Consider the following 14,560-nt stretch of genomic DNA (forward strand, 5'->3'; position numbering starts at 1 on the left):
ACATCTGACTCTCACCTGACTTCTATGAAAGCCAAAATCTGTATGCAAGGATGTCCAGACTGTGGTTCTTGCCCTATATACTGGATGTCCTATATCCTGGGCTTCTCTTATGAGACAGTACTTCTGAAGATAAAATAGTGTCCCTCTTCTGCTACTTACTGATACAGACCACTGGAGATTTCATGGCCTCCCTGGGAGCATATACGTTTAGTAACTTCCAGGTTTGTTATTCTAGCACTTCCCCCCAGAGCTGTTTCTTAAACTAATATTGGTATTTTCATGGACTAAATCCACACACATCAGAGAAAGGAACACCTGAAATGGCCCTGTGCTATTGACTTACTACATTCCTTTGTTGTAATCAGAAATGTAGTGTCTTCCCACTGATAACAACAACCGGTATTTGTGCCATGTCTTGGTACAGTGCATCTTTGCTTTTACTGCTTTCAGCTCCCCAGCAAAGCCATTCATATGGTGAGGAATGTGAAGTTCATTCATATGGTGAGGAACGTGAAGTTCAAGGGCAGCCTTGGCTGCAGTGACCATGGAATGGTGGAGTTTGAGATCCGTAGGATGCCAAGGAGGGTGCACAGCAAGGTTGCTACCCTGGACTTCAAGAGAGCAGACTTTGGTCTCATCAGGGGTCTGCTCGGTAGAGTACCATGGAATAAAGCCCTGGAGGGAAGAGGGGCCCAAGAAGGCTGGTTAATATTCAAGGATGACCTCCTCTAAGCTCAGGAGCAATGTATCCTGACAAAGAGGGAGTCAGACAAAGATGCCAGGAGGCCTGTGTGGATGAACAAGTAGCTCCTGGACAAATTCAAACATAAAAAGGAAGCCTAAAGTGTGCAGAAGAAAGGGCAGGTAGCATGGGAGGAGTATGAAGCAAATATGATGCTTATGCATGCCCCAGGAACAGGCAGTGGGATGTTTTCCACTTCCAGGGGAATTTGCTGTGTGTGGAAAGGTGCTGCATTGACAAGTCTCCTGTGTTACCCCCTGGCAGACAGTGTCACATCCAGACTATGTGCCCGAGAGCTTCTTTAGCAAGAGGTGACAGCTGTCCACACAGCTGGAGAGAGGTGAGTTGAAGAAAGAGGCAGAGATTCCCTGATAACTCTAGAGTGAAGTACTGTCCACAGCTGGCCTGCTAGGACCAGGAGACAGCAAGGAGAGAAGAGAAATCTGAAAAACAAAAGAGAGTTGTCTTGAAGAACGGTAGTTATTCTACAGAGAGGAAAATAGTTGCAGGTTCGCCACAAGCCCTGCAGGACAGACCCCCAGGCAGTGTGGATGTTATGGAGCAAATCAAAGAAGCCATTAGGTGGCTCTGTGCTCTCAGCTTCTTACCAGATCCATACCGGTAGCCAACATCATGTTTTTAGATTAATTGCAGCTAGACATTTTCAGTTCCTTTAACCTGTTTCCTTCCGCAGCCTACAAGAAAACTTTCCAGACAGACATTGAAAAGTCAGCTCCTTTATATTTTAATGGACAAGGAAATTTTCCAATTATATCAGCTTTTTCCCAACCCTCCTGGGACCAGAGTTTGGCAACATTATAATATGAGAGAAAGGACTAATGATGTGTCTTTTTATCAGGCATCAACAGTGTTGTGTTCTCAGGGAACCATAGAGACACTAAGCATACATACCACTGACCTTAAGTGCTTCTTAAGAGGTCAAAACTAAATCTCCATTTCTCCATATTTTTTATCCATTGTCTCAAATCATTTTCTAGATCCAGTGTTTCCTTAACAGAACAAAAGGTGTGCAACACCAGACTGGCAATGGGGTTGGTCAGTGTGCTCCTCTAGATTTCTCCTTGTTCTCAGAATGACTTGTCTGGTGAAATTGCCTGATCACTGATATGGGGAACTAACCACAGCAGTCAAGCCATAAACCCTCCAAAGCAATCAAAACTTGTCTGAGCAGCAGATGGGGTGAAACAGTAGAGACGGAGGGATCCTAATGCACCTCATACATTTCCTCCTTGATAGGAAACACCTGTGAAATGCCTCAAAGGAATTAGGGTGCGTTCCTCTAAAAAGGGTGACATGGTCAATAGCCTGGCTTATGTGCCTCTGTACCAGTGCACACAGCACGGAAGAGCTGAAATCAGCCACTGTGCAGCTAGCAAGCTGCAATCTAGTCACTATCACTGAAATGTGCTGGAACAAACATCATGACCAGAGCACTGCATCCAATGGCTATAAAATGTTCAGAAGGGACTGGCAACGACACTGTTGGTGTTTGGATAACATTATGTATTGTGTTTTGAGTGATGTTTGCACACTATGCTACTACTTGAGCAGTTCTTTAGAAGTTGCCACATCCACACAATGCACATCATAATACTTGTGACTAAATCATAAAAGGAAAATATAACAGTACAAAGCCACCAAGGTTACAACAATGTTTTTATTAAGACACCAAAACTCTGCTAAACAGACTCAGTCACAATAGCAGTTTCTGCTGAGCATAGAGGGTACCAAATACAAGCTACAGTTTTGCATTTCATCCTGAAGACAAGGGCTCAGCTTTTGTAAATGGCATAGCTCCGCTGAAATCAATAGGCAAATCTCTAGTCCTGTCACTTTCAAACAGTTCAGGACTGTCACTACTAAAAACTAGAAAAATATTTGTAGCAAAATAGCTTCTCCTTTCACTGTGTCCAGAAGGCAAACACATTATATATTTGAAAGCAAATTGAGCAAAAGTTAAGAGACACCTACATAATCAAAAGCTAGTGGTTATGTTCATCACACTCTGAGATTGCAAAGATAATTTGCAGTTTCATTTATAAATTGAAACCAAATGGAACTTTTTTTTACATCAGGATCTGATATCTGGTATTTCAGCACAGAAATGACAGCTCAAAGTTTTCTGTTCCTTATAGATTCACTTGAATCAAAATCAGAATGCAAATTATTATTCTGAAATTTATTGATATATTTAAAAGGTATCTATATAACCAAAGATAAATCAGTACAACCTTTTGCAAAATGTAGAAGTCCTTTACCCAGTAATCTTAATAGCTAGCAGAAATTGGACTGGGGGGTGGAGGGGGTGACGTGTGAAAAAAGCAGCTTTCTAATGCTATTCTGTACCAAAATAGAAAAAAAAAACCACCAACAAAAACCAACAGTATCCAAAATATGAGATATAGCTACTAAGAGTATTTGTGAATTCAAGTTAATGACCAATTTCCACATGATGTATTTATAACGGTGTCCATTGAACTTATAGAGGAATTAGCTTGGATTACATACGACCCAGACATAGCAGACTGTCACTGTGTAGGAGTGCATGTGGCAGTCAGAATCAAGGGGTGGTGGGGACAAGTTACCACGATGCTTTACTCTCCAATCTTCTAACACACTCACTGAAGTGGAGGTTTGGAGCAGCCAAGGTTGGAGCTGGAAGGTTTGAGAGAGTGAAGAGCAATGCCCCAGGAAAGAGTCCTGCCAGAGATGCTTACTGTGTTCCAGTTTATCCAGCTGAACAGACTGTTGTTGTAACCAGTGGAGCATGTAAACTGAATCTGTGCTGCTGCCCTAATGGTAGGATCTTGCAGCTAGGCAAAATTCAGCTCAAATTCGTAACTCCAATTCAGTTGCAATTGGAGTGCTCTCACTCAGGCGGGCACCATACTCTGTGGTTTGACTGCACAATGATTGTGGTGTAATTAAACAGAATATGTAGGTACCTATTGACATATCTGCAAAAATGGGGCTGCCAGTAACAAAAATAGTTTCTTTTTTCTATTTTTTTTCACTGAGTCCTTGTTAATAAAGGAATTTACATTCAAATCTCAAAACTCATGCTGAAGAACACTCTTGAATAGGTTAAGCCTCAGATTCATGGTGCCTTTTCTTTATCTGGTGGCAAATCCAATACTTGCTCTCCAGCTTCTGTATGCTTAAGGCATTGCACAATTAGGTCTTCAATGTTTGAAGCTGTAGCTCGAAGTTTCAACCTCACCTTAAGTAAACAGTGAATTACAAACTGAAAAGGAAGTCTCTCTAAGGGTTTTTTGATTTACTCCCTGGAATATTTATAGAAACATGCAGCTTGTCAGTAGTAATGGCACAAGTGATGTCAAGATGAGCACATGGTAACATTGCACAGTGGGAGAGCCAAATATTGGAACTTGATTAGAGAACTAGTAAGTCTTTCTTTTTCCCTTCTACTTTATCCTTAACAAAACCTGCCAAAATTCACTTCAACCTGGAGCTGCAGGGGCAAATAGTTCTCAGGACACCAGGGAAGAGCCAGATTAACAAATAAATAAGTAAATAAAAGGATGGATTGAAGCTTTTTATATACAACATTAGTTTAGAAGAGTCAGTGTTGTAAATAGTCATGACCACCATTGTGAAGCATGATGAAAGCCAAATGCTGAATGAAGACAAGCTTCAGTTCTTCATGTGACGAGACGTGATACAACTAGAAAAAATAAAAAGCAAACTGAGTGTGACTGAGAAAGGTAATCAGCTACCTTCCAAGGTAAGTAAATACATGGAAAATAAAAGCTGAGTAGTTTCAGCATCTAAAAGGAGCCCTTAGCTGAGTCTTCAACGTAAGGTATAATGTTATGAGCTTTACGATATCCTTTGTGCTACAGCTTCATAGCACAACTATAGAATTTCCATTGCTGTCAAATATTGCAGTCACCCATGACCACTCATGAATGATTCAGAGTGATGAATGAAGACAAGCTATTCTTCTCTCAGCTGAGAGACTCAAAGGCTTCATATATAGGTTTTGACTTCAGGGACCTACGTATCCTCTTTACACTGGATTATGGCTCTCTGGTGGGATCTTTATCACTGATGGAACTGTACAGCTGCTGGCACTGTACCAAAAAGCCCTGGGTACCTTCCTTTTGGGCTCCTAACAGGAAGCCCTTCTCAGCCTTTGGGAAGCAATCAGAGCATCACCCTCACCTATAGTGACTTCCTAGGAACTTCCCATAGATGACTACAGAGTATGGTCTTCATAATGTAAGACTGGTGGAAATAGAGCTAATCATGACTGTGGAAGATTCTGGGAACTGATAGCTGGAATAAAGTCTTCCCTGACCTTTCTCTGTGATACATACTGAGTCATTGAACTTAGTGAACTAAATTCTCTGTAAATACCATCATGATGAGTCTAGAAGATTTCCTGTGGTAATGGAAGCTGCATTATCTTGTATGAAGCCTCTATCAGGAAAGAGTTGCTGACAAACTCTTGTAACTACATCAAATAAGCCTGTTCCCATCCTTGAGCTGTGAAGCAGTGTTAGGTGTTCTTTTTCAGCAGCCAGCTTTCTCACCTATCTATCTCTCCTCCTCTTAAAGGGGCAAACATACAAATGGTGATGAGTAGCTAGAACATACTCATTTTACAGAAAAAGTGCTGAATTCTGCGATATTCTGGAAAAGTATTAGGTTCTTAAGTTGCAGAGGCAGAACATATGGTAGTGGTCAACACTCCTCAGAGCTGTCTTTCCAGACTCTCTGCAGGCCCTTGTAAGTACTGCTGATCCATTAATAATATTTCAAGCTCTTTATGTCTAAAATCCCACTATTTTCTTGAAAAACACACCCTAAAAAAAAAAAAACAAACAAAAACAGAAAAAAACTCAGAAAAACCCAAGCTTTTGCACAAAGGGATAACTTCCAAAGCAGATTGATAAAGAGAGTGGTAAAATTTCTCTTGTTATACCACTTCATGATCCAAAACCAAAAGGGATACACTTTTTGTGGAACGGGTCATTGGTGTAATTCTAAAGTGGTGTACCATGTACTCCGAGACTGAAGTCATGAAGAAAGATGAAGAGAAAGCTGTCTTCCTCCTTTGTAGTCTGTAGCATTTGAAAACAGCAAGAACAGTAGAAATTTCATTCTTATTTCTATGACCTCCATCCACAGCAAACAGGACAAGAGGTTCAAATGCCCGTAAACAGAGGATGCTCATCTGCAAGTATTTAACCATTTCAGGAAGAGATAAACAGCTAAAAAAAATAAAAGTAACAGATCATAATTCAGTTCTTACATCTGGTAATCTGGAAATCACTAATCGTAGAACACTTGGTAGCTGAAGTTGTCAGACTTGATTCTGAAGTTGTATCTTCCCGTCTTTCTCTGGTATGTGAAGATGAGAAGGCTCACAACTCCCAGCACAACGCCAAACACAGCAAAGGCAATGAGGATGATGTATCCAACTCCCATGGCAGCCTCCTTCTGTCTCTTCAAATCAGATCCTGAAAAAAAACCCCAAGATTTGAAAAAAAAGGTTTTAAATTCCCAAATCTTTTCCTAAGTAAGAAAAAAGCCTTGCCCACAAATTAGCCAAAATGCACGTTGGAGCACAGAGCTGTTGATACTGAAGTAAATCAGCCTTTTGGGGTGGGTGATTCTTATGGAAAAGTATGTGAGCCACAGTCCAAGTTCTCTTTTTACATACAAGTGCAGAGTCCTTGCACACATGAGAGTGATGTGTCTTTCAAATTTAACTCTGTAATTTTCTTTAAAATAAGAATTAAAGTGTCAGCACTGATGACTTCAAAATGCTGCCTTATTTTCAGAATAAAACGCTCATCTTCCTAGAGGTGAAGCATTCTCCTATCTTAATCCTGCTCCCATTCATCTATGGTTATTAAAACCCACTTAATTTGCTTTATGCTCATCTGCAACATTTTTTTAAACATGAAAGTATTTAGGGGAGGATTTTTTATGTGTGATGGACCTCTAAGCTCCCATTCTGGTCAGTGGAGCAGGCATGTGGCCAAGCTGTATAGGCAGAGCAATTAAAGATTTTTTCATGTTTCACTGCCAGCAGTTTACCTGACATCATAATTCATGTTGTCTCCTTCCACACAGAGATGCATGATCTAGCCTCACATTTAAAATGTGATGTGAGCATCCAGATTGGAAGTAGGAGACAACATCTAGTAGTGCCACCTTTGCCTATGAATCAGTGTAGTACAACACAAATAAAGTTCCGCTCACCAGAGTTCCTTTTATATAATGACCCTTTATCAATACTGGAAATGCACTGGGATCTCCAGTGAAAATGGGAGTGAGATCTACACGCTGTAAGTGCTGTACAAAGAAAGCTGTAATTGCCGAGTTTAAAAAAAAAACAAAGAACTAATTCAGAAAGGAATGCTGAACACCTAACAGATTAATACTTGCCTATAATGGAAGAAAAATACAATATGCTAAACCAGAGAGAGTTTCTATGTCCAAAAGAACATTGTGACTGTCACAGCAGAGAAGAAAAAAATACCCTGAACCAACTAACAGCCCAGCATTAACTTACCTCCACAGTCAAAATAGCCTTAAGTGACTGGCAAAACAGGCAACCAGCAGAAGGAAAGGGGGTGACTTCTATCTATTCCCAGTAGTTATGTGTTAGAACCCTGATACTGATGTGTACAAATACTCTCAATGACTGTTTTATGCGAATAAGATGTGAATGCAAATGACTGGAGGAGGCCAAATGCCTGAAAATGTTAGAGGCCACAAGTGCCCTTGAAAACATAGCTGGAGTTAATGCAGAAGAGGCAGATGAGTAACAAATTAGACCTTGCTTGTACACACTGCTAGTGTTCATTCTTTGTTAACCTGTATTGTACCACTCCACCAGATTGATCAAGGTGGTGTTCATCAGCTGTGCTCTGCTACTTTCTCTCATGGTAGCAATGAAGTCAACGCCAGAGAATCCAAGGAAACACAACAATACCATCTCTTTATCTCCTCTTATTTTGGACTTCAGAGCTCAGCATTATGGCTGTCTAACAAGAACGTGAACACTTGGAAGACTGGTTGCAATCTAAAAGATTACAGCTGCTTTCACACTTTGCAATTTTAATAACAGTTTGATTTTGTGCCTTTTGTACTTGCTACCCTGTGCAAATAGCTACATGAAGCACTTCATCCTTTTCTTTTCTACATTCCATTGACAACCTGAGAGGCACTTCACCGTGGAGGGCACATGCTTTTTCACACTGCCACATGGCTTCAGTAAGAATGCCTGCTCCTCAGAATAACATGCAGGGGGGCATGGAAACCTTATATCACAGGTCTTCACGTTCTTTTGCCAGTCAAAAAGAATCTTGAAGTGACAGTTACTTCATATTCCCTCAGGCATCTCTTCATGACTCACCAGCTGATTTACATAGGGGTCCCCAAGATGTTCTGTGCGTAGCGATGGTTTCACCAGTCTTCATGAGTCGAACTGCACGGCATCTCTGAAACAATCAATTCAAACTTTAACAAGTAATATGGTTTACTAATTAAAAATAAAAAGCCTTTGAATGAGTATGTGAAAGCCCAGTGCAGTTCTCACTCGCTGGGGTTTTTATTTCTTAATGTTATGCTTTGTTAAACTGAAATGAGCACCAAATGGAAGTTCAAAAGAAATAGCAATAAGGAAACATCAGTATAAAATCTGTGATTAGTCACACTGGAAGACACTGCTGTGAGCAGGCACTTCACACAGACAGTCTCTTTCTTTTCAATTAACTTCCTATTTAGTTTAGAGAAACCTTACAGAAGAATAAACTTCTCACTATTTCTATACGCCAGGACTTTGCACATATTTTTGTTTGGATTTTTCTACTGTCCATGGCAGGCACAACAGATACTATAGATACTACAACCAGCAGCGGCAAAAGCAGCGGCAACTTTCAGCCCTTACAAAGCTGTGTGTCATAGAATCAAGAATGGTTTGGGTTGGAAGGGACCTGAAGATCGTCCAGTTCCACCCCCAACTGCCATGGGCAGGAACACCTCCCACTAGACCAGGTTGCTCAGAGCCCCATGCAACCTGGCCTTGAACACTCACAGGGTTGCGGCAGCCACAACTTCCTTGGGCAGCCTCTACCAGTTTTTCATCACTCTCACAGTAAAATATTTCTTCCTTATATCCAACCTGGCATTTGAAGTAATGCACAGCTCTTCAGTGACACGTAAACTACTAATCTGGGAACTACTAGCTTGAAAGCCCTGCCCTGTGAAATGTTGGGGATGAGGTGCTTTAGCTTTGTGTGAGCAGCACCTGTAGAATGCACAGCACGTTCATCTTCTGCACATTTCCTCAGTAGCACCATTTAGTTTGTTTGCTGCCTACAGGTTTCTGAGGGGAAGCATAACCCTTTGAGGTTATTCGAAAGATCCTGTGGCTCTCCTGGAAGTGCACATAAAAACAGAGAAAGTGCGGTACCATACTAAAATCAGCAAAAGGAACCAGGGATATGCAGGCCTGTCTTAACCAGCTTGTCTATACAAAAATATCTTACCAGCACTACCAGCCTGGTTACACTGAAAAACCTCTACTGTCAGCAACAGTGTCTTTAGCTGCATCCACCCCCAGAAAAACACCCGTGTAGGTATGACTTTCGCCTACCCTTGAATAGCTTTCCCAGCTAGGCAGATTTAGAGAAAACAATTACATAGCTACTTGACATCAATGATTTCTTGGCTCCATGTGGCCGTGGAGCAGCCACATTCCACCAAACATATGAATGAAAGTGGAACATCACTCTCCTTCCCATTCAAAGTCATGTTTCTTACTCATTTCTGACTACACTGCTCCCTGGTCTGTCTGTGGTTTTCCTACTCTGAACTACAGAGTACCTTCCTCTCTCTTGCCGTAAAACAAGGAATAAAAAGACTGGGAAAGAAGAAATAATATACAAGATCTAAGTCTCAATTCTGTAGGCAAAGGGCTGATGCAAATCTGCCCTTAAGCAAGTCAGTATTTTCCAGGTTAACAAAAGGATCAGAGGATCACATCCTAGACCCTGGGCACTTTACCAGCCATCTCACAATATTTCCAAATACACTTTGCTCTTGCTTCCATTTTCCTTGGCCTTTTCACCTTTTGCAGCTCTCCCTCTCTTCTTTGTAAAAGCCATTGTCATCCTGTGTGCATGTGCGTAGTACCTGTCTTCTCTGCATAACTTCAATCTCAATCTCAGATATTGAATTCACTAACTTTTCATGGGGGTAAATTTTGCACAGGAGAAAAAATTATATCTCTCATATATATATATATATATATATATATATATATATATATATATATGAAAGAGGAGGGCCTCACTGACTAACTGTCCTGTGCCTTGTTTACTGTGGATGTCAATGTGAATCAAACCTCATCTGGGGCTAGCAGAATTACCCCATCACAGACCCCTGTAATTCAGATCAGTCAGTTCTTCAGTTAACCATGTTCTAAAACTCTAATCTGTACAGCTAAAGCCAAACTCAGAGACTCCTAGCAAAGCAACCGGTTCCTTACAGCAACCATACCAGCCCATACAGTCCCTGTCGTGTCCACCCCTCTTATGTCCCTGATTTGCATTCACCACCGTGTCCCTTCTCAGCTGTGCAGAACACACAGTGAACTTGGGGATAGCACCACTGCAGTGAACTTGGGGAGGGCACCACTTCCTCCAAAGGTGGCTGCTGAAGCACTGATCTTCACTGTGCAAGTTCAGCTGTGAAATTGGAGCCATCTTTCAATCTGTCAGTTGTGTTTCCTGTCACTAGTTTGTTGGGAAGGTTTAACATGGAGGAAGCTTTTTACTTTGGAAAGGAAACTGTTATCTTCTGCTAGTCATTTTTAATCTTTTAGGAAGAGATCATTTGCTTTGTAATGGGCTTAAACTGAGTTATTTAGATCTAGAGGAAAGTGTTAAACAATGGAAGAACTCCAAACTGCTAATGAAAACATCCTTTACAGGAAAAAAGCCAGGAAGGCTGGCAGAGGGAGAGGAGAATTCCTGCATGTCTGCTATAAAGAAAAAAAAAAAGCCAACCTCAAAATCTATTTTTTTAAATTTTTCTATGGTAGCAGCACATTTTTAGATGAAGCAATGTGTATCACTTATATAGAAGTAAAAAGAAACAAAGCAATGCTTTGGAGCACAGATATTTAGAAACTGAAGTTGTCATCAGAACACTGCTTGGTTTATTGCTTCAAAAAGCAATAGGCCTTTAAAAAGCCACAATAAACTATTGGAGTCACAGCCCTAGAAACTTAATGCCACCATGTTTCCTTTCCTGGCACCTAAACTCTCACCTGGAGAAGCAAACCCCTAAGGAAAAGAAAAAAAGGACAGAAAAAACATCCCAAATAAATGTACTCAGACTTGCCTGCTGACACTGCTAATATGGGTGCTTGCTTTTTTGTGACATGTCTGTCTGAGCTGAGACATTTCTGAATAGCCTATCTCATTACGACTCCTCTTCACTGCCTTCTAGCCACCCATGTGCAGAGGTGAAAGGTTCAGTTCTCAGGTCCCCCCAACTTCAGTTTGCCCATTTCTGTGCAAGCTCCATGCTTTTAACTACAAGGAAGAGGCAGAAAGGCGGACACTTCCATATGGTTGTAGTTCTTTCCCACCCATATCTACTCTCAGCAGAAAATTAAGGAAAACTTCAAGAGCTATTTTAAACCGTGTTTGAAAACATTACTCCTTCAATTCCATAGCAGGACTGCATATGGCATGTTAGAGAAAAATAGCATATTGGAGCAAAACACTTACTGTCCTGCAGGTGCTTCCTGGGCTCTCCATACAAATACGAATTTTGCAGTGTAAGTAAACCACAGAATTGTTGACAAAGGAAAAGATTTTCATCTTAAACTCTGCTTTGCTTGAATTCCCATTCTCTAGCAGTGTGGTGTATGTATTTGGGATGGGACAGCTGAAAAGGAAGAGAAAAACATACATAGCAGCTAGGGCTATAGAAAGCATGTTCTGGTTATAGCGCATAACTTAGGTTGCAAGGCTCCTTTACAAAGTCACAACCAGGCCCTCTGTGAAGCAGCTCTCCAGCAGTGTAGGGGCTATTTGCAGCTTTATTCTGACAGTAACCAAACAGAACAGAAGATTTGAGAAATGGTTGGGGAGTTGGAAAAGAAGAGAAAGAGTGACAGAAGGATTTAAACCTGGCTTCACCAAACACAAACTGAAGGAACATAAAAAAAAAGAATAGCTTCTGTTACTGTGCAAAAGGACTATCCTGGATTTTAAAGTGGCAGGTGAGCACAGGGAATATGACATTGGAGTGAGATCAGGGATTCAGACAGGATAAACCTCCCCTTTTACCAGAGGCTGCGTTAATATTATGTGTGAGTCACAACACATAGGAATCAACTAACCTATGTTTTGATTACCAAGAGGCACCTAAGTCCTTGGTAAGATGAACCACAGATGAAGTACACTTTTCAAATACTCTTTCACTACCATAGGAAAGTAGTGGCCAAAGGCGCCTATTTGTTCGGGTCAGAAGTACAGCTCCTTTAGAAAATTATGGGGAAGACAAACTCAAAGAAGCATCATATTTCCCTTTGAAAACATTTTCTTTTCATACCTGCCTTTCTTGTTCAAAGAAGGTATGACCAGTCCAAATGGTAAGGGACTGTGTACAAGAATGATGAAAACACACATAAAAGGCATTTAAAACATAACACATTACTACTCAGCACCATTGGAAGATCTAAGGCATGACATGCTATTTGTGAGTGGCATTGCTGTACCTGTTGCTGATAAAAACAAATGAGAGGGGATCCACTGAATTATTAGTTGGAGTTGCCCAGCAATCAGTTAGGACCACCTTGAGCTTGCTGTCTGCTCTCTGGATTCCCACTTCAATCAGTACATCATCACTGGCAGAGATGCTGAAATTTTTTGGTATTGGAGAGTTTCCAATAAACAACTGCATTTCTGTTCTGAAGTGTCCAGATCCATGCAGATCCTCAAAGATGGTGTAAAGTCTGAAACACCAATAAACCTCCTTTAAAGACCACAGATTTGACTGCTTGTTTCTATAAGTCATAAATCAGTGCCCATTTCTCCACTCCTTCCCCATTTAAGTAGTAAGGAGTGATCTACAGTCCAGGATGTTAGGACACTGCTCAATAGGAAAGGATGAAAACGCACCAAGTTTTTAATTGGAAATGCAGGGAGTATGGGAACACAAGCGTGAAAACCCAAAGGGTGGAATGTCTTGGCAATACAAATAAAGCAGAGAGAGACAGGTAAGTGAGGCAAAAGGGAAACAAGACTATGAACTCTCTTAAAGTTCAAAACAAGGAGAGAAAAAGCTTAGTGCAGAAGAGAAAAAAAAACAGAAGGGGCAAATCTGAACAGTAAGGGAGGGACATGAGAGAATGATAAAGCTCAGAGAGAAGGGCCCTCGCAAAGACTTTGTGGGGGGCTAGAAAGGAAAATACAGTATTTGGACAGGGTTATAAAGCAGAAGGTGGATTTGGTAATGACAGCATAAGCATGGTGCTAGGCGAGAGGAGGTGCACTTGCATGAAGTGAGACCATTCATCACCAGAGCAAAGCTTGTGCTGCCACCTCTTCTGTGAGAATGTGCTTGACTTTCTGTGAACAGTGCATTTGATTCCGTCTTACCTGAAGATGGGGCCTTCCATAAAAAAGTACTTGCATTACAAGCTGATCAAATATGTATTTGTAGGAGTTAAAAATTGTAACCCTCAGAACCCACATAGCAGTCTGCATGCCTACATTGGTTGAAAAATCATTGTTCTGTTCTAAAAGCAGGAACACACTGTTATTGCTACACGTGATTGCCCAGGAAGGCAAAGAGAGGTTGGGAATTCTGACTCCTGAACCTGCACCAGTAGCTCCCAAAGGCATATTTTCATCTGTGGTTTAGCCAGACAACAGCCAAGCTTTTTGACAGTTGGATTTATTGACACATTACAAGGAGTAAGAGAGAAGCAGATAGAAGGGATCACCTGAGCACAGGACTCACAGGATGGCCAACTACTTAGCATAGCAAGCAGTCACTGGATACAGCTAAGGTCCCTGGAGATTTTTCCACTGTAGTAGCTCTTAGCCATACAGCAGCATTTCAAAGCAGGCCAAGTTGTTACTTACCCTTCTGCAGTGTATCCAGAGGAAGTCAAGAGATCATTTTGAAACACACAGAGAATGGGGCTAGCAACTTTTAAGTGGTGGATTACTCCCTGAGCAGAACCATCATTCCGAAGGATGGTTTTCACTACTGTATTAGTCATGTTCTGCAATGCAGAAAGAAGAAAGCGCAACCTGTGAACATCAGTGTTTCCAGGGATATAGCAGAGCTACACGCTTACCAGCTTCAAGTGCTTAGGCACTATCCATTCTCCTAGCTGCAAAAATTAAACAGATTAAACCTCTGTATTTTAGTTGCTGTACAGTGAGACAATGAAAATCCACCGACCTTACTCCTCTTTCTCAGTCTGCAATGATTATTGCTCCACGAGGGACTTTCTCTACTTTGGTGTGGCCTGAGCACAGCCTTTCATTTGGGATCCAAAGAAATAACCATCACTTTTTGTCCCCACTACTGGTGGCAATTGGAGCATTCATGTACATGCAATAGTGAAATTAACTTTTAAGAAAAGAGAAGCTTCCGACAGCTACAAAGGGAACCCCGAGAGGCATGGGAAGTTACTCTCAGTTTGGAGATGCCCTTGAGTTTTGCTGCCTGGTCTCTTTCTTACCCCTTCTCTTTCTTGCTTTCCCCCCAGTCCCAAAGAGGTAATTT

General features: G+C 41.2%; 1 protein-coding gene across 1 annotated transcript in view; it reads right to left on the reverse strand.

The window, feature by feature from the left end:
* Nucleotides 1-3,265: 3,265 nt before the first annotated feature.
* Nucleotides 3,266-14,560, reverse strand: part of UMODL1 (uromodulin like 1) — a 50,544-nt gene continuing 39,249 nt past the window's right edge. The window contains exons 18-23 of the mRNA XM_061454418.1: nucleotides 13,909-14,051; nucleotides 12,537-12,773; nucleotides 11,542-11,701; nucleotides 8,157-8,241; nucleotides 6,042-6,249; nucleotides 3,266-4,448 (exon numbers count right to left, since the gene is read on the reverse strand). Of these exons, the coding sequence (XP_061310402.1) occupies nucleotides 6,062-6,249; nucleotides 8,157-8,241; nucleotides 11,542-11,701; nucleotides 12,537-12,773; nucleotides 13,909-14,051 (813 nt within the window). The 3' untranslated portion in view covers nucleotides 3,266-4,448; nucleotides 6,042-6,061. The remainder of the gene's footprint in view (nucleotides 4,449-6,041; nucleotides 6,250-8,156; nucleotides 8,242-11,541; nucleotides 11,702-12,536; nucleotides 12,774-13,908; nucleotides 14,052-14,560) is intronic.

This window comes from Pezoporus flaviventris, unplaced genomic scaffold (genome assembly GCF_033815535.1).
Source record: "Pezoporus flaviventris isolate CSIRO_AGI_PZ_B2104156 unplaced genomic scaffold, CSIRO_AGI_Pfla_v1 ptg000015l, whole genome shotgun sequence".
Classification (NCBI taxonomy): Eukaryota; Metazoa; Chordata; class Aves; order Psittaciformes; family Psittacidae; genus Pezoporus; species Pezoporus flaviventris.